Below are 25,795 nucleotides of genomic sequence, written 5' to 3'. Positions count from 1 at the left end.
TAATTTGAAATAAAGTTTTATTATGGAAGTTACTACATAAAGAAAAATAAAATGAGCAAACTAAAAAAATAAAAAAAATGTTTAAAAAAAAAAAAAATCGGAAAAAAACATGATCGAGGCAGTCAAGCACATCGCCGACTACATCCGCCCATTTAAAAAAAAGGTAGACCACTATACAGAGTACCGTTTGAACATATGCTTTCCAACTAAAACAAAACAATAGTAAAAAAAAAAAAAAGACCCCACACCTTCCAATGACATCCCCACACATGTCAGAATTACCTAACCATCCATTATACGCAAACAAGTCCTTGACACACATGAAAGAGTCCATGGGTCCAAAGCAGAGAGAAAGACTATTGGCCACGGACATTGTACAGTGAATGGCTTGGCGACCAATGACAAAACAGTCTGCTAGTACATGTTAGAAATTCTCACAGCGATGTCATCATTCATATATATAAAGCTCTTCAATAAAAATCTGCTGGGGACATCGGTACATTTAACAGGTGCTTCAAATATTGCAGGGAGAAAACCTGATAGCGCAGCAGAGCAGAGTTAAAGGCACACTTCACCCAAATAAAACGATACTTTTTTTTTTTTTACCCTGAAAGCAGGTCTATGGATAACGGGATTCTAGGTAAACGAACCCAAAGCTTGGATTGTACTCCGTCCTTGTCCAGACAGCTTATACTATCATGGTGGGGGGGGGGGGGGGGGTAATTTGGGTGAACTGTCCCTTTAAAAGGTTGGGGGTAGGTGTACGGTCACCTTGAAGGACAAACTGCGGTGCTGATGTTTCCAGGAGTAATGGAGTTGTATCACCGCCTTAGTAACAGGTGGCCAGTGTTGTGTGGTATATATATATCACACACCACAATAATATGGCAGGTGGTCAGTGCATGGCCATCACCAGGCACACACAGTCTGGGCTGAGATCAACCATCATCTACTGGAGAGTGTGAGGAAGGTGAGCACTAACTAACTTTATTAAAAACCTTCCAAGGAAATCTCATGAAATCTCTCAAGTATATAAAAAGGAGTACCATTTCCTGATGGACTACTAAAAGAGGAGGAACAAGTGAAGATGAGAAATGGCACCACCTTGTGCTTGGAAAATGTTTACAAATAGTTTTCAACATGCAACAAAACCCCTTCACAAACTGAAGGGGGGGTTGGACTCCAACACAACAAACCAACTATTTACCAACAGGACATGGTCAGACAGCAATCACTTGATTGAATTTTCATTTAAGACAACAAAACAGAAAAGGAGAGACAAAGTCGAAAATCACTATTAAGGAGGTGTTGCGATCACAACAGACTGACGGTACCACTTAAACTCATTGCACTTCAACACACAGACAGACAAGACATATTGTAGTACCACTATGGCAGTCATCTCAAAGCCCTCAGGACCAGCAAAGATACGCATAAAGCCCTCTGCATGTCATGCATGTCATCGACGTGGATATCCCAGTACACGGTTGAAGTAAACCATCATAAACAGGATTATAGAAGTAAAAGACTTGACCCATTACCAATCATGGTCTCTACGGCTTCCTGAACACTCCAGGCATCACACAATGATGTTCTTCTCACTCTGTGGTGTGATTGGTACAAACCAACCCTGAGGGCTGGGAAGGATGAGTCAGAGCTCGAACCGAGAGGCTGGAGTGATGTGTTGAGTTGTTGAACTGGTTGAGCTACCCTTCTGAGGGGGAAAATCCCAGAGACAGACAGAGCGAGGGAGAGACATGTTTTCTGTATGTATTGAGACAACAGACGGGGCAGTCAGAGGAGAGAGAGAGACATGTTCTGTGTATGTATTGAGACAACAGACAGGGCAGTCAGAGGAGAGAGAGAGAGAGAGAGACATGTTCTGTGTGTATGTATTGAGACAACAGACAGGGCAGTCAGAGGAGAGAGAGACATGTTCTGTGTGTATGTATTGAGACAACAGACAGGGCAGTCAGAGGAGAGAGAGAGATGTTTTCTGTATGTATTGAGACAACAGACAGGGCAGTCAGAGGAGAGAGAGAGATGTTTTCTGTATGTATTGAGACAACAGACAGGGCAGTCAGAGGAGAGAGAGAGATGTTTTCTGTATGTATTGAGACAACAGACAGGGCAGTCAGAGGAGAGAGAGAGATGTTTTCTGTATGTATTGAGGCAACAGACAGGGCAGTCAGAGGAGAGAGAGAGATGTTTTCTGTATGTATTGAGACAACAGACAGGGCAGTCAGAGGAGAGAGAGAGATGTTTTCTGTATGTATTGAGACAACAGACAGGGCAGTCAGAGGAGAGAGAGAGATGTTTTCTGTATGTATTGAGACAACAGACAGGGCAGTCAGAGGAGAGAGAGAGATGTTTTCTGTATGTATTGAGACAACAGACAGGGCAGTCAGAGGAGAGAGAGAGACATGTTCTGTGTATGTATTGAGGCAACAGACGGGGCAGTCAGAGGAGAGAGAGAGACATGTTCTGTGTATGTATTGAGACAACAGACAGGGCAGTCAGAGGAGAGAGAGAGAGACATGTTCTGTGTATGTATTGAGGCAACAGACGGGGCAGTCCACGGATCTAAGATATGTTCTCTATGTTGTGCTGAGGGGGTCATTGGTAGAGCAGGTAATTCTTGAGAGAGGCTGGTAGAGGCAGACCATGGATCTCACTCAGTCGTTCTCTGCCCAGAGCTACCCTCACGGAGCGCCGACACAGGTCCATCAGAGGGAGAGGCTCAGCTGGGGAGGGAAGAGAGATATTTAGAGTACAGCACAGCAAAATAGACATCTACATTTTAGTTTAACTTAAATAGAGAGCGAGACAGACAGAGCAGTCACACCCCTCAACTTTTTCCACATTTTGTTGTGTCACAGCCTGCATTTAAAATGGGTTTAATTTATTTTGTCACTGGCCTGCCTATAGACAATACCCCATAATGTCAAAGTGGAATTATTATTCTGAAATGTTTACAAATGAATTAAAAATGAAAAGCTGAAATGTCTTGACTCAATAAGTATTCAACCCCTTTGTTATGGCCTAAATAAGTTCAGGAGCCAAAATTTGCTTGACAAGTCACAAGCTTCATGGACTTGGACTCGCTGTGTGCAATAATGAAATATCCCTTTGAGCATTGTTATTTGTTACACACACTTTGGATGGTGTATCAACACACCCAGTCACTACAAAGATACAGACTTCCATCCTAACTCAGTTGCCGGAGAGGAAGGACACTTCAGGGATTTCACCATGAGGCCAATGGTGACTTTAAAACAGTTACAGAGTTGAATGGCTGTGATAGAGGAGAAAACTGAGGATGGATCAACAACACTGTAGTTACTCCACAACACTAACCTAATTGACAGAGTGAAAAGAAGGAGGCCTGTACAGAATACAAATATTCCAAAACATCCATCCTGTTTTCAACAAGGCACTAAAGTAAAACTGCAAAAAATGTGGCAAAGCAATAAACTTTTTTCTTGATTACAAAGTGTTATGTTTATTACTTATTTTCAAGTATAGTTTTAATGTCACATTCACAAGTGCAGTGGTGGTTGCATCATGTTATGGGTATGCTTGTAATCGTCAAGGACTGGGGAGTTTTTCATAAATTTTTAGGATAAAAATAAATAATGGAACTAAGCACAGGCAAAATTCTAGAGGAACACCTGGTTCAGTCTGTTTTCCACCAGATACGGGGAGATGAATTCACCTTTCAGCAGGACAATAACCTAAAACAGAAGGACATATCTACACTGGAGTAGCTTACCAAGAAGACAGCAAATGCTCCTGAGTGGCCGAGTTACAGTTTTGACTTAAATCTACTTGAAAACCTATGGCAAGACCTGAAAATGCTTGTTTATAAATAATCAATTTGACTGAGCTTGACCAATTTAGAAACTAAAATTTAAAAATATATTCATTTTTTTTTTTAAATGGGAAGTCTCGTGTTCATATCTCACAACCTCCGTGGGATTCGAGTTGCCTATGTGCGAGTAAATACCAAAATAACACACTTTATTTATGCTACGTTATAAAGTGGGTGGTTCGAGCCCTGAATGCTGATTGGCTGAGAGCCTTGGTATATCAATTATTTTTACTGCGCTAATTTAGTTGGTAACCAGTTTATAATAGCAATAAAAGGTACCTCTGAGGTTTGTGGTATATGGATGATATACCACGGCTAAGGACTCAAAGCATCGTGCCTAAGAACCGTACTTAGCCGTGGTATATTGGCTATATATCACAAACCCCCGAGGTGCCTTATCGGTTAATTATAGCATGCTAGATGTGTCAGAACAGATATTAGCAAAGTAATACATGAGCTTCCCAGCCAGATATCAAATAACCGAATATGCAGAGAAACAAAATCACATTGATTGATTATCAGTCAAGGGCTTTTAGCCAGAATAAGGCGAAGGCTACTTCGCAAGAGAAGAGCAAAATAACCCACCTGTTATACTAAGCTACAAAACATGCTAGTTAAATGTTCTGTTAGATTAATTAGACTAAAGATTATTATCGTCGTGAACAAACCTCAATTTGGCTAACATTTTCCCAGCCTAATTATAAATAAATAAATAAATATATATATATATACACACATTTTTTAAACAGAGTGTCTGCGAAAACTAATCGGATTGATTGATTTATTGAGTCCACAAACTTGTCACATAGCAGCGCGATAACACTGTCTCAATCGTAACGGTGCTGAAATTATAGTTGACCACACACAGCTATTACTTTAATAAAGTATTTAAAATGGTTAGATGACTTTGGGGAGTTTCAGTAAGCAACAATATGATAAATGCCATTAGCCTACTTTTAATTCCAATATTTTCATAATTCAGTGATATTTATTTCCACAGTAATGATTGTTCCATCCAGTAGTGGTTGAGAAATAGTGCTTAGTGGTGGTGATGGGACATGAACTGCCACAAGGTCGGTAACAGATTAATAACTTCTAATGTGATATTGTACCCCCTAGCCCAATTGTCCTTTCACACACACACACACACACACACACACACACAGCTCAAAAAAATAAAGGGAACACTAAAATAACACATCCTAGATCTAAATGAATTAAATATTCTTTTATATATTTTAATTTTGATATTTAAATATTCTTAATATACTTTTTTCTTTACATAGTTGAATGTGCTGACAACAGAAAGCACACAAAAATGATGGAAATCAAATTTATCAACCCATGGAGATCTGGATTTGGAGTCACACTCAAAATTAAAAGTGGAAAACCACACTACAGGCTGATCCAACTTTGATGTAATGTCCTTAAAACAAGTCAAAATGAGGCTCAGTAGTGTGTGTGGCCTCCACGTGCCTGTATGACCTCCCTACAACGCCTGGGCTTGCTCCTGATGAGGTGGCGGATGGTCTCCTGAGGGATCTCCTCCCAGACCTGGACTAAAGCATCCGCCAACTCCTGGACAGTCTGTGGTGCAACAGATGAAAGCAGGTTCACACTGGAGGATGGTGGATGGAGCGAGACATGATGTCCCAGATGTGCTCAATTGGATTCAGGTCTGGGGAACGGGCAGGCCAGTCCATAGCATCAATGCCTTCCTCTTGCAGGAACTGCTGACACTCCAGCCACATGAGGTCCAGCATTGTCTTGCATTAGGAGGAACCCAGGGCCAACCACACCAGCATATGGTCTCAGGATCTCATCTCGGTTCCTAATGACAGTCAGGCTACCTCTGGCGAGCACATGGAGGCCCCCCAAGGAAATGCCACCTCACACCATGACTGACCCACAGCCAAATCAGTCATGCTGGAGGATGTTGCAGGCAGCAGAACGTTCTCCACGACGTCTCCAGACTCGGTCACGTCTGTCACATGTGCTCAGTGTGAACCTGCTTTCATCTGTGAAGAGCACAGGGCGCCAGTGGCAAATTTGCCAATCTTGGTGTTCTCTGGCAAATGCCAAACGTCCTGCACGGTGTTGGGCTGTAAGCACAACCCCCACCTGTGGACGTCGGGCCCTCATACCACCCTCATGGAGTCTTGTTTCTGACCATTTGAGCAGACACATGCACATTTGTGGCCTGCTGGAGGTCATTGTGCAGGGCTCTGGCAGTGCTCCTCCTGCTCCTCCTTGCACAAAGGCGGAGGTAGCGGTCCTGCTACTGAGTTGTTGCCATCCTACGGCCTCCTCCACGTCTCCTGATGTACTGGCCTGTCTCCTGGTAGCGCCTCCATGCTCTGGACACGACGCTGACAGACACAGCAAACCTTCTTGCCACAGCTCGCATTGATGTGCCATCCCGGATGAGCTGCAATACCTGAGCCACTTGTGTGGGTTGTAGACTCAGTCTCATGCTACAACTAGAGTGAATGCACCGCCAGCATTCAAAAGTGACCAAAACATCAGCCAGGAAGCATAGGAACTGAGAAGTGGTCTGTGGTCACCACCTGCAGTTCCACTCCTTTATTGGTGGTGTCTTGCTAATTGCCTATAATTTCCACCTGTTGTCTGTTCCATTTGCACAACAGCATGTGAAATGTATTGTCAGTGTTGCTTCCTATGTGGACAGTTTGATTTCACAGAAGTGTGATTGACTTGGAGTTACATTGTGTTGTTTAAGTGTTCCCTTAACTTTTTTGAGCAGTATATATACACACACATACTTATGTTCCTACATGTACTTCCAGTAGTGATTTGTTAAAAAAATAAAAACAGACGCTGCCTAGCAACCATCATGACAATGCATCAGAAATTAATGAATGAACGCCCATTGCTTAAGCCCGGACATTACAACTAGTTTTATTTTTGGTTGGTGCAACAGGTATCAATTTCGATCCTAAAGTTGGACGTAGCTACGCCCGACCTAGCATTTAAGACCAACGGTTTTATTTACGTGCCCAACTGGTGCAGCCTGCCCCTGGTGTGGAAATCTCTTATTCACACTGCAGACCTTGAAACTCGTAAATGGATTACTGACTGTCCAAACAGCAAGTTAAAAGTGACCACATCGGATGTGTGTGTGTGTTCAGAAAGCAGCCATTTGTTGACATGGCTACACTAGTTATCATAGTAACGAGGGGTGTGCGCACAGTGGTGTACGCTGATTGGGTGGTGCTCATACTTCCTTCCGCACCACAAGACTGCCGCTGACTGGATGTATTGTCGCACCTCGATCTTCTGCACAGATTCCATCAGAGACTTGGGGCCCCGACGGTAAATCTCAGTAAGACAAAAATGATGGTGTTCGAAAATAGGTCTTGTTGCCAGGATCCCAAATACAAAAGTCCATCTCAACACCTTTGCCCTAGAGCAAACAAAAAATTATATCTACAGTACTTGGGCCTAAACATCAGCACCACAGATAAACGGTTCACAGCTTTGTGAAAGTTAATCTGAGAAATTCAAATTCCCAATTAGGATCCGTCTAAAAATATATATATTTTTAAATACTTCAAAATCAGTTATAGAACCCAACTGTTTTTTTAACCAGGTAAGTTGACTCACCAACCAACAATTCACAAAATTGGACAAAACACCAAATTGAGACTGCATACAGAATTCTGCAAAAACATCCTCTGTGGACAACGTAAAAACACCAAATAATGCAGAATTAGACCGATACACACCAATTATCAAAACACAGAAAAAAGATGTTAAATTCTACAACCACCTAAAAGGAAGCGATTCCCAAACCTTTCATAACAAAGCAGTCACCTACAGAGAGATGAACCTGGAGAAGAGTCCCCTAAGCAAGCTGGTCCTGGGGCTCTGTTCACAAACACAAACAGACCCTACAGAGCCCCAGGACAGCAGCACAATTAGACCAAACAAAATCATGAGAAAACAAAAAGATAATTACTTGACTCATTGAAAATAATTAACAAAAAAAACTGAGCAAACTGGAATGCTATTTAGCCCTAAACTGAGAACACAGTGGCAGAATACCTGACCACTGTGACTGACCCAAATTCAAAGGAAAGCTTTGACTATGTACAGACTCAGTGAGCATAGCCTTGCTATTGAGAAAGGCCGCTGTAGGCAGACCTGGCTCTTCAGAGTAGAAAAGCTAAGTGCACACTGACCATAAAATGAGGTGGAAATTAAGCTGAACTTTCAAACCTCCTGCCAAATGTACGGCCAGAGAGACATTTCCCACAGATTACACTCACACAAATAAAAAAGACATTTTACAACACAAATTGTGTGAAACACCAGTGTGACATCACAGCAGCAATATTTGTGACTTGTTGCCACAAGAAAAAGGGCAACCAGAGAAGAACACACACCATTGTAAATTACAACCCATATTTATTTACTTTCCCTTTTGTACTTCAACTATTGGCTGGGCGGTATACCGTATTTTATGATATACCGGTATTGAAGCACGGACAGGTTTGAGTTTAACTTTACCTTCTATACCAGTATTTGAATGTTTGGTTTGTTAAATATGATAGGTCGTGTGTAACGTGCTTTATTAGTTTACTCCACTACTTGAGTCATCCCTCTCTGATCTTTACGCCGCTGTCCACAGACCTAGCCTCCGCCCCCTGTCAGGGGTGCATTTGATGTTGCTTGACCATGAAACCCTTGCGGTCTGTCTACATGCATGGTCAAGAGTTAAGTTCCTTGGTGTCCACATCACCAACGAACTATCATGGTCCAAACATACCAAGACAGTTATGAAGAGGCCACGACAAACGCCTATTCCTCCTAAGGAGACCAGTTGCATCACCGCCTGTTATGGCATCCGTAAGGCTCTACAGAGGGTAGTGAGGACAGCCCAGTACATCACTGGGGCCCAGCTTCCTGACATCCAGGACCTCTATATCAGAGGGTAGTGAGTACAGCCCAGTACATCACTGGGGCCAAGCTTCCTGCCATCCAGGACCTGTATATCAGAGGGTAGTGAGGACAGCCCAGTACATCACTGGGGCCAAGCTTCCTGACATCCAGAACCTCTATATCAGAGGGTAGTGAGGACAGCCCAGTACATATTTCAAATATTACACTACAACTAGTCGCCGTCTCATTGACAAACACTTGGTTGAAGAATCGCATCCATAGTTGACTCCTACTAGTACTACCATTGACCAATCACAGATGAAGGGGCGTCGACTTCGGTTACCGAACTTCAACTTGCCTCAAGTAAAGAATGTGTGCGAACAGCCCAAAAAAAATACCCTACCAAACACCAAAACGTCAAACAGTCATAATATAAAATGCAACATGTAAAGTGTTGGTCCCATGTTTCAGAAGCTGAAATAAAAGATCCCTGAAATGTTCTATACGCACAAAAAGCTTTTCTCTTAAATTTTGTGCACTAATTTGTTTACATCCCTGTTACTGAGCATTTTTCCTTTGCCAAGGGAATCTATCCACCTGACAGGTGCGTCATATCAAGAAGCTGATTAAACAGCATGGTCATTACACAGGTGCACCTTGTGCCAGGGAGAATAAAAGGCCACTAAAATGTGCAGTTTTGTAACACAACACAATGCCACTGATGTCTCAAGATTTGAGGGAGCGTGTAATTGGCATGCTGACTGCAGGAACGTTCACCAGAGCTGTTGTCAGAGAATTTAATGTTCATTTCTCTACCATAAGCCGCTTCCAACGTCGTTTAAGAGAATTTGGCAGTACTTTCAACCGGCCTCACAACCTTCAGGCCACGTGTAACTACATCAGCCCAGGACCTCCACATCCGGCTTCTTCACCTGCGGGATCGTCTGAGACCAGCCACCCGGACAGCTGATGAATCGAAGGAGTATTTATGTCTGTAACAAAGCCCTTTTGTGGGAAAAAAAAGGCATTCTGACTGGGTGCGCCCGGCTTCCCCGGTGGGTGCGCCCGGCTTCCCCGGTGGGTGCGCCCGGCTTCCCCGGTGGGTGCGCCCGGCTTCCCCGGTGGGTGCGCCCGGCTGTCCCGGTGGGTGCGCCCGGCTGTCCCGGTGGGTGCGCCCGGCTGTCCCGGTGGGTGCGCCCGGCTGTCCCGGTGGGTGCGCCCGGCTTCCCCGGTGGGTGCGCCCGGCTGTCCCGGTGGGTGCGCCCGGCTTCCCCGGTGGGTGCGCCCGGCTTCCCCGGTGGGTGCGCCCGGCTTCCCCGGTGGGTGCGCCCGGCTTCCCCGGTGGGTGCGCCCGGCTTCCCGGTGGGTGCGCCCGGCTTCCCCGGTGGGTGCGCCCGGCTTCCCCGGTGGGTGCGCCCGGCTTCCCCGGTGGGTGCGCCCGGCTTCCCCGGTGGGTGCGCCCGGCTTCCCCGGTGGGTGCGCCCGGCTTCCCCGGTGGGTGCGCCCGGCTTCCCCGGTGGGTGCGCCCGGCTTCCCCGGTGGGTGCGCCCGGCTTCCCCGGTGGGTGCGCCCGGCTTCCCCGGTGGGTGCGCCCGGCTTCCCCGGTGGGTGCGCCCGGCTTCCCCGGTGGGTGCGCCCGGCTTCCCCGGTGGGTGCGCCCGGCTGTCCCGGTGGATGCGCCCGGCTGTCCCGGTGGGTGCGCCCGGCTTCCCCAGTGGGTGCGCCCGGCTTCCCCAGTGGGTGCGCCCGGCTTCCCCAGTGGGTGCGCCCGGCTTCCCAGTCATGTGAAATGTATAGATTTGGGCCGAATACATTTATTTCAAAATGAACTGATATCCTTATATGAACTGTATCTCAGTAAAAATCATTGAGATTGTTGCATGTTGCACACTGAACAGCAACGCGTTGGACCTGGGAAACATACAGGTTTTACAGTATACTATTCTAGTTGTCAGATCAATAACTTGAAGGGACTATTCGCTTGACACTCCTTATTACAGAAAATGCTACCAAAGTGATCAACAGGTTTGTGAATCGATTACATTTGTTGTATCTGGGGCATAGAAGAGAGCGAGATAAAAAAAAAAAGAAGATTTAATCACAATGCCAATGGCACAGTATCAGGTTGTGCCCAACTGGCTCACATAGTAGTCGTAATCAGTGGCTCTAGCCTGGTCCCAGATCTGTTTAGGCTATCTTGCTGAATTGGCAGGCTACAGTTTGGGAAAACAGTACAAATAGATCTGGGGCCAGGCTAGCCTAACAGTGTAATCTGTAGATGCCTCTAACTTGGTCCCAGATCGATTTTTGCCATTTATCATAGAAGTAGGCAAGACCACACTATCAGATCTGGGACCAGGCTAGCCTAACTGTAGTATGTTCTAGCTTGGTTCCAGATCTGTTTGTGTTGTCTTGCCAACTCCTTCACATTAACAGTGACCATAGGAACTGGCAAGAGAGAACAAAGGTCTGGGTCCAGGCTACAAATCCTCAGTTCTCTGGTGTAACCTTGATGTGCAATAATGTGTTTTAAAACGGGGTCGACCTTTGAAATGTACTGTTACACCCAAGTCCATTGCATCACGAAGTTGTACTCAAATCTGTGGTCTAAAATAGTGCACTACTACTACTACTACAGAGTCCTATTGGCCCTGGTCTAAAGTAGTGCACTACTACTACAGAGTCCTATTGGCCCTGGTCTAAAGTAGTGCACTACTACTACAGAGTCCTATTGGCCCTGGTCTAAAGTAGTGCACTACTACTACAGAGTCCTATTGGCCCTGGTCTAAAGTAGTGCACTACTACTACAGAGTCCTATTGGCCCTGGTCTAAAGTAGTGCACTATGTAGGGAATAGAGTGCCATTTGGGATGTCCTCACAATTTCAGTGTTTATTGATGTAATTAACTTGGGTGTAACAGAATGTTCAAAGGTTGGCCCCATTAAAAACACAATTGAAAACATGAACGCACCAGAGAAGCCTGACCTCAGATCTGTGTGTTCTCTTGGTCAATTCCTTTGGTCCACTGTTAAATATATAGTAGTTGGCGACTAAACTGTTACGACTAAGATCTTCTCAGCAAAAAAAAAAGAAAAAAAAACGTTTAAAAAAAATTAATTACAGATTTCTTGACTTTATATATATATTTGATACAGACAGACGTACACTGCTCCTAAAGCTCCCTAGGAGGAAGCATACAACCAGGGTGGGAAATGAACACCCAGTCACCTGCCAAATGAGGGTGGATTTTGGCATTAGCGGGTAAGATGTCTATTTCACCAGCCCGTTGGTGGGTGATCACACAGAACAGTTTATAATCCACCCCCCCCCCTCCCCAATCCAAAGCCCAAATGTAGAAGTTGGTTGAGTTGACCTGAAAGGCTAGTGAAGTGTGACATTATCCTGGTGGTGATTGGCTAGTTACATTGTTTTGTTCACATGCTAGGTTGTTTTTCAATATTAGTTTGAGTTTGCTGCAACTGGACTTGGACTAGTAACCGGAAGGTTGCAAGTTCAAATCCCCGAGCTGACGAGGTACAAATCTGTCGTTCTGCCCCTGTACAGGCAGTTAACCCACTGTTCCTAGGCCGTCATTGAAAATAAGAATTTGTTCTTAACTGACTTGCCTAGTTAAATAATTGTAAAATATAAAAAATAAAATGTGCTGTTAACTTAAAGGGGGCAGGTGAACACTTTGGTCTCACCTAATGACTCATATTTGGGGTTACATTGAGCGTGGAACACACCCCAAAAAAACTTTGTCATTAAAAACACTCAATTTTATTGTGATCCTACATTTATTTGTGTTCCTAAATATGAAGTTGTGCACTCCTTGTAAAAAAAAATCAAAAATGTCAGTGGTCGAGCCCTGAACCAATAATAAATCAACCGTATCACTCAGTATTTTGTGGCAGAGCAAGGAACTTTGTTGATTGTTGATGTTCAGTTGTACAACCGTTTATCAGTTTGACTATTGTATCAAAATTACTTATTTTAACTAATTATTTAAAAAAAACTCAGGTCACGAAGGTAATTGAGCAATACATTCTGTATTGCTAGTAAGAAGTTTCTTGTTTTTAAAAACATTAAAGAATGCTCATTCAGTTATTTTCGGTGTAATATTTTTCTGGTTAAAATAAATAGATAAGGTGTCTGGTAGATTCATTTTACCTGCCATTGACTGGTGGAGGGAAAAAGTTACATTTGCCAGATTCAAACCACATACCAATGTCCAGACAGACACTGTTGCTATAGTTCCCGAGGAGGAAGTATTAAGTGATAGCTAGGAACACGTGCAGCAGCACTCATCTTTTCAACTGGAACATATAGAAGTGTCATAACTAGAGCCAACATGATTCCTTATCCTAACGCATGTCAGAGAGGCATGTTTGTTCTCCATAGAATATTTCTACGCATTCCAAAGAACCCAAGACAACAGCTGGCTGTGAGACAAGGCTATAGTAGATTCCTATGGCGTTTAGAAAAAAAGAAGAGTCTCAAATCATATGTGAGACCAAAGCCAACTCTGAACAATTACAGTTTAGAAAATATATTAGACCAGGGCACTCCAACCCTGTTCATGAAAAACTAGTTTCCTTTCCAATCCAAATCTAGTCCACCTCATTCTCATCATTCACTGGATGATTAACTGAATCAGGTTAGTTACAACTGAGGCTGGAGTTTAAACCTATAGGAGGGTAGCTTTCCAGGAACAGGGCTGGAGTGAACCTATAGGAGGGTAGCTCTCCAGGAACAGGGCTGGAGTGAACCTATAGGAGGGTAGCTCTCCAGGAACAGGGCTGGAGTGAACCTATAGGAGGGTAGCTCTCCAGGAACAAGGTTGGTGTTTAAACCTACAGGAGGGTAGCTGACCAGGAACAGGGCTAGAGTGAACCCACAGGAGGGTAGCTGACCAGGAACAGGGTTGGAGTTTAAACCTAGAGGAGGGTAGCTCTCCAGGAACAGGGTTGTTGTTTAAACCTACAGTAGGGTAGCTGACCAGGAACAGCAGGAACAAGGTTGGAGTTTAAACCTACAGGAGGGTAGCTCTCCAAGAACAGGGCTGGAGTTTAAACCTACAGGAGGGTAGCTCTCCAGGAACAGGGTTGAAGAGCTCTGTTATAGGCACTACTTACGATCGAGTCCATTGATGTAGCGGATTCGTATTTCACAGTGCCCCCACACAGCACTGACGACAGGGTACAGCTTCCTCCCCTTGAGTCCTCTGAAAGCCACCCCTAAGTATTGTCCGTCCACAATATAGCTCAGAGTCCCCTCGTCCATGTCCAACACTACCAGGAATGAATCGGGGACTATAAACGTCTCATCTGGCTCCAGGAACGCAGGGTACATCTTACTGGGCTGATTCTTCCCATCGTGGTGAAGTCTATTCCGTCCCAGGTCCCAGCCCCAGGACTCGTGGTTATTACCCACCAGGGTCGTGTAGCCTACAGAATGAAGAGGCGCGTCTCCCGTCGCCACACCGACGATGGCGTGCGTGCCCCGCTGTCTCATGGCCCAGCTGATCTCCCAGATGTGTAGCCCCCGGGTGTAGCCGATACAGGCCCGGATGGCATCCGTGCTCTGAGCCACGGGGTGCCGATGGAAGACCAGTTTGTTGTCGTCCTTGACGAAGATGTTGAGCGATCGGTCGTTGTTGTTCCACGAGTGCTGCATCTGGACCTCCTGTCCAGCAGGGGGCATGTCCAGCAGCAGATCCAGCCTGGAGGGCTTGTTATAGTCCAGAGCTGCCAGCTCCAGAGGCCTGAACGCTGGGTCCCTCATGTCAATAGTCTTTATGCCTCCAGGAACGCTCTGCCCCATGTTCCTCTGTGAAGTTAGAGCGCCCACAGAGCACTCCTCCTCCTGTCGAGTGCTCCTCTCCCCCCCTCCCTTCAAAACAAAGAAGAAACAAAAAAGGGAGTGAGCCTCCTCACCACCTCTACAGCCTGCTTCTGTCACAGCCAATCAGGAGGCTAGGATTGGTGCCCCGTCACTGGTTGCCAGGTAACAGGATCAGGCCAGGTCTTGGTTCAAGCCCACCTGGGAAGAAATAGGAGGAGAAGAGAGAGGAGGAAGGGGAGATGGATGAGGAGGAGAAGGAGAGACAGATGAGGAGGAGAAAGGAGAGATGGATGAGGAGGAGAAGAGCCAGTAGGAAGGGAAGATGGATGAGAAGAGAGATCGAACACGAATCATTACACCAACAACTTACATTGACTTCCTATTCCCCTATTACTATAATGTCAGTAAGGGCCTGGTGCTAGTAAGGTTAGCAAGGTTGTGGGTTCAATTCCCACATGCAGGAATTACAGACTCAATGTATTGTAAATCACTCTGGATAAAAAGCATCTGCTAACTATATGAGATTAATATTTTAAAACTTCCTCAGGTCAACTCTTTAACCCACAGCTACTGGCTAATCAACTGACTATGGCTGGTTATATATGTGCAACTGACCCTTAAACACGATAAGAGGTCAGAGGCTTTGATGTTAACATTATACTGTGTCCAATCACTGGAACACACTACAACATTACGAAATCAATTTGTCTTCAGAATATTTGAAATATTCCATGAAATGACTCCAAGAAAATTGGGGGCAACACCACCCATTGCTGAAAGACCCCCCCCCCCCCCCCCCAGAAAGTCTTAGTATGCCTAAATAACATCGCATAAAAATACAACTTTGAGCTCACTGGGATGATGAGAGGGTTGATTAGCTAAATTCAATTTCATGTTTTTCACAGCTAAAATTACTATCAGAATAACACTCACAAAAACAACTGACAGTCTTCTACAAGGACTAACTAACTAACTGTTACTAGGTCACTGGGGTAGTCTGGTTTGGGTGTGTGGTTTCTCATAAAGACTTTTTTCTTTTGGGGGGGGGACAAGAGCATCATGCTACCCACAGTGAGAAGGGCCCCGGTACCGACAGTGAGAAGGGCCCCGGTACCGACAGTGGGAAGGGCCCCGCTACCGACAGTGAGAAGGGCCCCGCTACCGACAGTGAGAAGGGCCCCGCTACCGACAGTGAGAAGGGCCCCGCTACCGACAGTGAGAAGGGCCCCGCTACCGACAGTGAGAAGGGCCCCGCTACCGACAGTGGGAAGGGCCCCGCTACAGACAGTGAGAAGGGCCCCGCTACCGACAGTGGGAAGGGCCCCGCTACAGACAGTGGGAAGGGCCCCGCGACAGACAGTGAGAAGGGCCCCGCTACAGACAGTGAGAAGGGCCCCGCTACAGACAGTGAGAAGGGCCCCGCTACCGACAGTGAGAAGGGCCCCGCTACCGACAGTGAGAAGGAAGACTGTGACACTACTAGGAAATATACAGAGTACTTCCGTCTCTGCTGTAAACTTCACTCTGTTCAGCCAAACTAAAATAAAATGCCCACAATTTCCAAAAATAGGAAATGAGGAGGGCAGAAAGACATTTCTTATGATACAGTTGTCTGGGGATAGTAGGAAAAATACTCATACTGCTTCTGGCTTAAACATATAACACACGTCGTTACAGTCTGTGGGTTTCCAGGGCAAGGAAACACAAGGCTACTGGTCTGGCTACACTGTGAATGCAGTGACCAGCTACTAGACAGTGACCAGCTACTAGACAGTGACCAGCTACTAGACAGTGACCAGCTACTAGACAGTGACCAGCTACTAGACAGTGACCAGCTACTAGACAGTGACCAGCTACTAGACAGTGACCAGCTACTAGACAGTGACCAGCTACTAGACAGTGACCAGCTACTAGACAGAGACCAGCTACTAGACAGAGACCAGCTACTAGACAGTGACCAGCTACTAGACAGTGACCAGCTACTAGACAGTGACCAGCTACTAGACAGTGACCAGCTACTAGACAGTGACCAGCTACTAGACAGTGACCAGCTACTAGACAGAGACCAGCTACTAGACAGAGACCAGCTACTAGACAGAGACCAGCTACTAGACAGTGACCAGCTACTAGACAGTGACCAGCTACTAGACAGTGACCAGCTACTAGACAGTGACCAGCTACTAGACAGTGACCAGCTACTAGACAGTGACCAGCTACTAGACAGTGACCAGCTACTAGACAGAGACCAGCTACTAGACAGAGACCAGCTACTAGACAGTGACCAGCTACTAGACAGTGACCAGCTACTAGACAGTGACCAGCTACTAGACAGTGACCAGCTACTAGACAGTGACCAGCTACTAGACAGTGACCAGCTACTAGAGAGAGTTACAGAACACGGAGTCTCAGTCTCAAATGGTACCATATTCCCTCCACAGTGCACCAAAAGACACCATATTCCCTCCACAGTGCACCAAAAGACACCACATTCCATTCATAGTGCAGTACTTGCCCTGCTTACTGGACAGACCTACAAATCAACACCAAAGACTTGGCACCAAGCACAAGATGAGAACCTGATAAAGACAGCCAGCCAGGGAACTAAAGACAGCCAGGGAACTAAAGACAGCCAGGGAACTAAAGACAGCCAGGGAACTAAAGACAGCCAGGGAACTAAAGACAGCCAGGGAACTAAAGACAGCCAGCCAGGGAACTGTGGTATCAGACAGACAGGGAACTAAAGACAGCCAGCAAGGGAACTAAAGACAGCCAGCAAGGGAACTAAAGACAGCCAGCAAGGGAACTAAAGACAGCCAGCAAGGGAACTAAAGACAGCCAGCAAGGGAACTAAAGACAGCCAGCAAGGGAACTAAAGACAGCCAGCAAGGGAACTAAAGACAGCCAGGGAACTGTGGTATCAGACAGCCAGGGAACTAAAGACAGCCAGGGAACTAAAGACAGCCAGGGAACTAAAGACAGCCAGGGAACTGTGGTATCAGACAGCCAGGGAACTAAAGACAGCCAGGGAACTAAAGACAGCCAGGGAACTAAAGACAGCCAGGGAACTAAAGACAGCCAGGGAACTAAAGACAGCCAGGGAACTGTGGTATCAGACAGCCAGGGAACTAAAGACAGCCAGGGAACTGTGGTATCAGACAGCCAGGGAACTAAAGACAGCCAGGGAACTAAAGACAGCCAGGGAACTAAAGACAGCCAGGGAACTAAAGACAGCCAGGGAACTAAAGACAGCCAGGGAACTAAAGACAGCCAGGGAACTAAAGACAGCCAGGGAACTGTGGTATCAGACAGCCAGGGAACTAAAGACAGCCAGGGAACTAAAGACAGCCAGGGAACTAAAGACAGCCAGGGAACTAAAGACAGCCAGGGAACTAAAGACAGCCAGGGAACTAAAGACAGCCAGGGAACTAAAGACAGCCAGGGAACTGTGGTATCAGACAGCCAGGGAACTAAAGACAGCCAGGGAACTAAAGACAGCCAGGGAACTAAAGACAGACAACTGTGGTAACAGGAACTAAACTGTGCTAGCTGCTGCTGAGAAGGGAAAGGTTAGGCCACACTAATTGAATTGTAGACAAGAGTTCATTGAGAAGCATTTTGGCTCTTTTTCTAATACAAGTAAACAACCATTTAAAATGGGGCATGTCTCCTCAATGATGGCCAAACAGAGGGGAAGAATACCCCAGCAGCGGGTGGCCATTCTCTGGGACTACTTCCCAAATGGCACCCTATGCCCTACAGAGTGCCCTACTTTTGACCAGTACCCTATAGACCTTAGTCAAAAGTAGTGCACTAAATAGGGAACAGGGTACCATTTGGGATCACAGCCTGATGTAAACAATCGTCCTTCTCAATGCCAGTCCAGCCTTCAGGGCCTCAGTCCACGGGAGAATGAAACATGTTAATTTGCACATGCTTTGTGCTAGAGACTTTGGCTTTTGACTCAAATATCACCCTCGTCCCTATCTAGTGCACTACCTTTGATAGGGCTCTGGTCAAAAGTAGTGCACTATGTAGGGAATAAGGTGCCATTTGGGGCTCAGATTTAACCATTCATTCCCCCCTTTCTCAGAAGAACCACCACTATTGTGGTGACACGTTCTGAATTTTATCCCACACGCTTCACAGGCTATAGGTAATAGCAGAAATAGATTACATTTAAAATGATTAGCATATAGTGATGGTAACTAATGCGCCCTTTCCTGGCAGACTACCTGCATTTATTTTATTTTTTTAAACTTTCAGTTGAATCTAAGACGCTTGCTGAACATTTGCCTGAGATACAACACTATGGTGCAGAACATTGGGTGCTCGTGTCTGGTTCCTATTCATATACGCTGGAAATTAATGTGAGGGAAGGTGGAGGAGTAGAGAGGCTGGCGAGTTCGGTCCTGTCGCTGGTTGTCTTGGGGGGTTTCCAGGCCCCTGGGTTAGTAAGGAGCTGATTGAGATGCAGAGGGGACTCTGAAGGATTTAGCTGAGCCAAGGGAACACTTGGTCTCTTGTGTTGACAAAGTCTACATTTAGGCTGAATACTACCTGAACTTCTTTTGTGTCAAATTAAGATTTAGTCTAGGTGTGTAGGTCGCCAGCGATCATAACGTCCCGGGTTCTGGTCTTGCGGTTGAAGTGTAGACGCTACAGTACTAAAAACAGAGGACTATCACCAATGACCTCATCAAGATCCCGCTCCAATAACAGGATCTAGCTAGCCTGGTAACAGACCTGATACATCTCCGATAACATGATCTATCTAGCCTGGTAACAGACCTGATACATCTCCGATAACAGGATCTAGCTAGCCTGGTAACAGACCTGATACATCTCCGATAACAGGATCTAGCTAGCCTGGTAACAGACCTGATACATCTCCGATAACAGGATCTAGCTAGCCTGGTAACAGACCTGATACATCTCCGATAACAGGATCTAGCTAGCCTGGTAACAGACCTGATACATCTCCGATAACAGGATCTAGCTAGCCTGGTAACAGACCTGATACATCTCCGATAACAGGATCTAGCTAGCCTGGTAACAGACCTGATACATCTCCGATAACAGGATCTAGCTAGCCTGGTAACAGACCTGATACATCTCCGATAACAGGATCTAGCTAGCCTGGTAACAGACCTGATACATCTCCGATAACAGGATCTAGCTAGCCTGGTACTACAGATCTGTTTTGGGACCTAAATGCGACAGACACCGTTGGTTATGATATGCCAGTAGGCAAAAAAATAAAATAAAAAAATCAGCACAGCACACAAAGATATTTGTTTGAATGGCATTTAACAATCAAATCAAAATTTATTTGTCACATACACATGGTTTGTCAAGGCTTCCCGAGGTTACTGCTTTTCTAAACCTACCACAACTCAGGGCAGCTGATGACGAGAGTTAGTCATTACCTGACCTATATAGCAAGGTATCTAGCCTAATCCCTAACACACAGAACATACACCCAGCAGGAAGTCAGCTACGACCACTGGACTGGCCCACTAGCAAGGTATCTAGCCTCATCCCTAACACACAGAACATACACCCAGCAGGAAGTCAGCTACGACCACTGGACTGGCCCACTAGCAAGGTATCTAGCCTAATCCCTAACACACAGAACATACACCCAGCAGGAAGTCAGCTACGACCACTGGACTGGCCCACTAGCAAGGTATCTAGCCTCATCCCTAACACACAGAACATAGACCCAGCAGGAAGTCAGCTACGACCACTGGACTGGCCCACTAGCAAGGTATCTAGCCTAATCCCTAACACACAGAACATAGACCCAGCAGGAAGTCAGCTACGACCACTGGACTGGCCCACTAGCAAGGTATCTAGCCTCATCCCTAACACACAGAACATACACCCAGCAGGAAGTCAGCTACGACCACTGGACTGGCCCACTAGCAAGGTATCTAGCCTAATCACTAACACACAGAACATACACCCAGCAGGAAGTCAGCTACGACCACTGGACTGGCCCACTAGCAAGGTATCTAGCCTCATCCCTAACACACAGAACATACACCCAGCAGGAAGTCAGCTACGACCACTGGACTGGCCCACTAGCAAGGTATCTAGCCTAATCACTAACACACAGAACATACACCCAGCAGGAAGTCAGCTACGACCACTGGACTGGCCCACTAGCAAGGTATCTAGCCTCATCCCTAACACACAGAACATACACCCAGCAGGAAGTCAGCTACGACCACTGGACTGGCCCACTAGCAAGGTATCTAGCCTAATCCCTAACACACAGAACATACACCCCAGCAGGAAGTCAGCTACGACCACTGGACTGGCCCACTAGCAAGGTATCTAGCCTAATCCCTAACACACAGAACATACACCCAGCAGGAAGTCAGCTACGACCACTGGACTGGCCCACTAGCAAGGTATCTAGCTTCATCCCTAACACACAGAACATACACCCAGCAGGAAGTCAGCTACGACCACTGGACTGGCCCACTAGCAAGGTATCTAGCCTCATCCCTAACACACAGAACATACACCCAGCAGGAAGTCAGCTACGACCACTGGACTGGCCCACTAGCAAGGTATCTAGCTTCATCCCTAACACACAGAACATACACCCAGCAGGAAGTCAGCTACGACCACTGGACTGGCCCACTAGCAAGGTGAAGAAGGTACGGTTACATTGTATCCTTAACACAGGAAGCGTGTTCCTACTCATAATCATTTAGAGAAGTGCGGGTGTGGCGGCAAAAAGACTGTTGAGATAGATTCCTTGTTGAAAATAAATGAATACAATTCGGACTTCGTGTCATTTAAATTTGATTTAATTAACCAAGCTATATCCTTTTTCATGACATATTGATTTGCGTCTAAAAAAAACATGAATAGTCAATTATTCAGACAGGAAAGCCAAAGCCGAAACAAAAGATCTAGAACAACAAAAAACGCACAGGAACGAAATAAAACTCACCTTGGCTTGGCAACTTCTTGTTTTCAACCAATAAAACCTACAGAGAGGATTGGAAAAGCGAGTTTTTCCCCCCAATTTAAACACAATTCCCAAGCTATTGCATTGCTGTTCGTTCTATCCTCTCCAATCCTTCCACCTCTTTCCCATTTTGGGTTGGACATGAATTAGGTAGAACGATGGCTGCCCTAACGTGTACTATCCAGTCACGTGGTCCAATAGATCCCAGCAGGGGCGAATTCATTACGCCGTTTATGTTGCGAAACGCTTCTTACACGGAAGCAAACGGGACGAAACAGGGAGGGACCTACCTGAATTTGTTCAATAAAAACTCTGTGCACTAATGAATACACTCCTATATATAAGCGCTTCCCGACAGAGCGACTCCGCCATATAAATGTTTTTCTGTTTATGGGACTGTTTATTACAGCAAGGCCCTGAGATGGCTTGTGCTGTGGGAAACATTTGGTCAGTGAGTCAACATTGAAGTGTTTTCTTTCATTTGACAACCCTGAGGAGTCACTGGACTGTGACAAGGATATACAAAGGTAAAACTATAGGCTCAATAGGGCCTTCATAACTAACCCTGTTCGATCAACAGTTTATGTGAGGTTTTTGTGACAATTACACTTTTCACAGGGATGCCACTTACTCTATATCCCACAGACTGTTTAAAGCTCCCGCACAGTCATCCTATCCTAAGTTAAAAAAAATAGCATTTGAATGACCAAAACATCACTCATAACATTTTTACACTATTAAAATGCTCAGAATTTAAGAAATAGTACATTTTCTCTCATCTCTAACTGTCAGGAAGCCTGAAAGAACAGGATGAGTGGGCGGGGAATTTATATTCATGAGTTCACCTTGACTGACAGCTCTTTGAAACGCCCTTGTGGTCATTGCCAGGTAACAAGGTAAACAATGGGTCACGTGTCATTGATGACTAGGTGAAAAATGGGCCTTTTTTTTTTTTACCTTTATTTAACTAGGCAAGTCAGTTAAGAACAAATTTTATTTTCAATGATGGCCTAGGAACAGTGGGTTAACTGCCTGTTCAGGGGCAGAACGACAGATTTGTGCCTTGTCAGCTCGGGGATTTGAACTTGCAACCTTTCGGTTACTAGTCCAACGCTCTAACCACTAACCACATGTCAGTGTGAGTTTAAATAGTATACCTCAAACCCATTTTCTCTTCTAAATGCTCTCATGGTCAACAGAGCTGATCATGGACGGTTACATATCAGACAAACAGCAGCAATATACAATTGCATTTTCTATGATTTTGTAACTAATGACAGAATACATTTCACTGATACAGTTCTTCACAATAATTAGTAAACCCTGGTTCACCTTAGAAGCTTAGACAGAAGGGAATGTACTTGAAAACAGCACACAATAAGTGTATTGGACAATTTATTGGTGCCTCTGCATTATCATTAATAATGACAATATGTTCAGAGTTGTATGTATTGATCAGACATTTATTTTATCATTTATAATAGGCCAGCATAGCCAAAATATTGATCAACATGAACACTAAAGAGAAATAAAGGTGACAAATCATGGTGAAACATAATTTGACATTATTTTTTATTTTTTTAAATCAAAGCCATAAATATCCCATTGATTCTTAACAATTTGTAGCACTTATCTCCCGTCTGATAATTAAAAAACAAACAATACAAAAGTAACAATGTCATATCACGTATGAGGGGGGCGGGCAGCGGAGGAGGGGGACCTAAGAAGGCTTCGGGCACCCACTTGGCTGCAGTCACCCCCAAGATTGACTCGGGAGACAAATCCAGCTATGGCCTCTCTCACTGAGCTGACAGGGGTCGTGGGATGGACAGATCAGGCCTCTCTCATTGGGCAGACAGGGGTCCTGGGATGGACAGATCAGGCCTCTCTCATTGAGCTGACAGGGGTCGTGGGATGGACAGATCAGGCCTCTCTCATTGGGCAGACAGGGGTCCTGGGATGGACAGATCAGGCCTCTCTCACTGGGCTGACAGGGGTCGTGGGATGGACAGATCAGGCCTCTCTCACTGGGCTGACAGGGGTCGTGGGATGGACAGATCAGGCCTCTCTCACTGGGCTGACAGGGGTCCTGGGATGGACAGCAAGCACAGCTTCCCCATGTACAGGGCTGGATCAAGGGTGAACCGTTTTTTTGAAAAGGGACATGTTTGTTTAAATGGGTAGTGAATTTAATAACCTTTTATGCACTGTTCTGAGTTATGATCATTTCGTTGATGTCGCGATCTACTTATTAAATGTGTTTTCTGCTATCTTTGTACTCAATTTTAAATATGCAATATTTCGTTGTACACTTTTTTAGTGAAACTTTTCAATGTCAGTATTTGGAATTTGTGTGCCTGAAATGTTCAATTGATTTGCAATGAATAACTGTGATTTACAGTATGTTGGGTCTATCTTCATAGACTTCACAGCATATCCCCCATTCTTTGACATGGGAAACCTGATTATATATTACAACCTGCCACGGTGGCTACCTGGAAACCTGATTATATATTACAACCTGCCACGGTGGTTATCTGGAAACCTGATTTTATATTACAACCTGCCACGGTGGTCACCTGGAAACGTGATTATATATTACAACCTGCCACGGTGGTCACCTGGAAATCTGATTATATATTATAACCTGCCACGGTGGTCACCTGGAAACCTGATTATATATTACAACCTGCCACGGTGGCTACCTGGAAACCTGATTATATATTACAACCTGCCACGGTGGTCACCTGGAAATCTGATTATATATTACAACCTGCCACGGTGGCTACCTGGAAACCTGATTATATATTACAACATGCCACGGTGGTTATCTGGAAACCTGATTATATATTACAACCTGCCACGGTGGTCACCTGGAAACGTGATTATATATTACAACCTGCCACGGTGGTTATCTGGAAACCTGATTATATATTACAACCTGCCACGGTGGCTACCTGGAAACCTGATTTTATATTACAACCTGCCACGGTGGTTATCTGGAAACCTGATTTTATATTACAACCTGCCACGGTGGTCACCTGGAAACGTGATTATATATTACAACCTGCCACGGTGGTTATCTGGAAACCTGATTATATATTACAACCATGCCACGGTGGCTACCTGGAAACCTGATTTTATATTACAACCTGCCACGGTGGTTATCTGGAAACCTGATTATATATTACAACCTGCCACGGTGGTTATCTGGAAACCTGATTATATATTACAACCTGCCACGGTGGTCACCTGGAAACCTGATTATATATTACAACCTGCCACGGTGGCTACCTGGAAACCTGATTTTATATTACAACCTGCCACGGTGGTTATCTGGAAACCTGATTATATATTACAACCTGCCACGGTGGCTACCTGGAAACCTGATTTTATATTACAACCTGCCACGGTGGTCACCTGGAAACCTGATTATATATTACAACCTGCCACAGTGATTACCTGGAAACCTGATTATATATTACAACCTGCCACGGTGGTTATCTGGAAACCTGATTATATATTACAACCTGCCACTGTGGTTATCTGGAAACCTGATTATATATTACAACCTGCCACTGTGGTTACCTGGAAACCTGATTATATATTACAACCTGCCACGGTGGTTACCTGGAAACCTGATTATATATTACAACCTGCCACGGTGGTTACCTGGAAACCTGATTATATATTACAACCTGCCACGGTGGTTATCTGGAAACCTGATTATATATTACAACCTGCCACGGTGGTTATCTGGAAACCTGATTATATATTACAACCTGCCACGGTGGTTATCTGGAAACCTGATTATATATTACAACCTGCCACGGTGGTTATCTGGAAACCTGATTATATATTACAACCTGCCACGGTGGTTATCTGGAATCCTGATTATATAACTGTGGTTACCTGGAAACCTGATTATATTTTACAACCTGCCATGGTGGTTATCTGGAAATCAGTACAGACAGTAGATGTTGAATTTGCTAAAAGGTTTATTATTACAGCTTGATGATGATATGTATCTGTTATCTAAATATATGTATATATTCTCTAAATATATGTATCTATTCTCTAAATATATGTATCTATTCTCTAAATATATGTATCTATTCTCTAAATATATGTATATATTCTCTAAATATATGTATCTATTCTCTAAATATATGTATCTATTCTCTAAATATATG

The 25,795-nt window shown here is 45.0% G+C and overlaps 1 protein-coding gene across 1 annotated transcript; it reads right to left on the bottom strand.

Moving 5' to 3' along the window:
* LOC135527711 (SPRY domain-containing SOCS box protein 1-like) lies at positions 1 to 14,699 on the bottom strand. Its single transcript, XM_064956225.1, has 2 exons — positions 13,909 to 14,699; positions 1 to 2,744 (listed from the first exon to the last, which is right to left on the bottom strand). Exons 1-2 carry the CDS (start codon positions 14,594 to 14,596, stop codon positions 2,617 to 2,619), a joined length of 816 nt encoding a protein of 271 aa, XP_064812297.1. The 5' UTR covers positions 14,597 to 14,699; the 3' UTR covers positions 1 to 2,616.
* Positions 14,700 to 25,795: the final 11,096 nt, after the last annotated feature.

The sequence above is a fragment of the Oncorhynchus masou genome, chromosome 33 (genome assembly GCF_036934945.1).
Source record: "Oncorhynchus masou masou isolate Uvic2021 chromosome 33, UVic_Omas_1.1, whole genome shotgun sequence".
Classification (NCBI taxonomy): Eukaryota; Metazoa; Chordata; class Actinopteri; order Salmoniformes; family Salmonidae; genus Oncorhynchus; species Oncorhynchus masou.
This window is presented reverse-complemented; position numbering and strand designations above follow the sequence as displayed.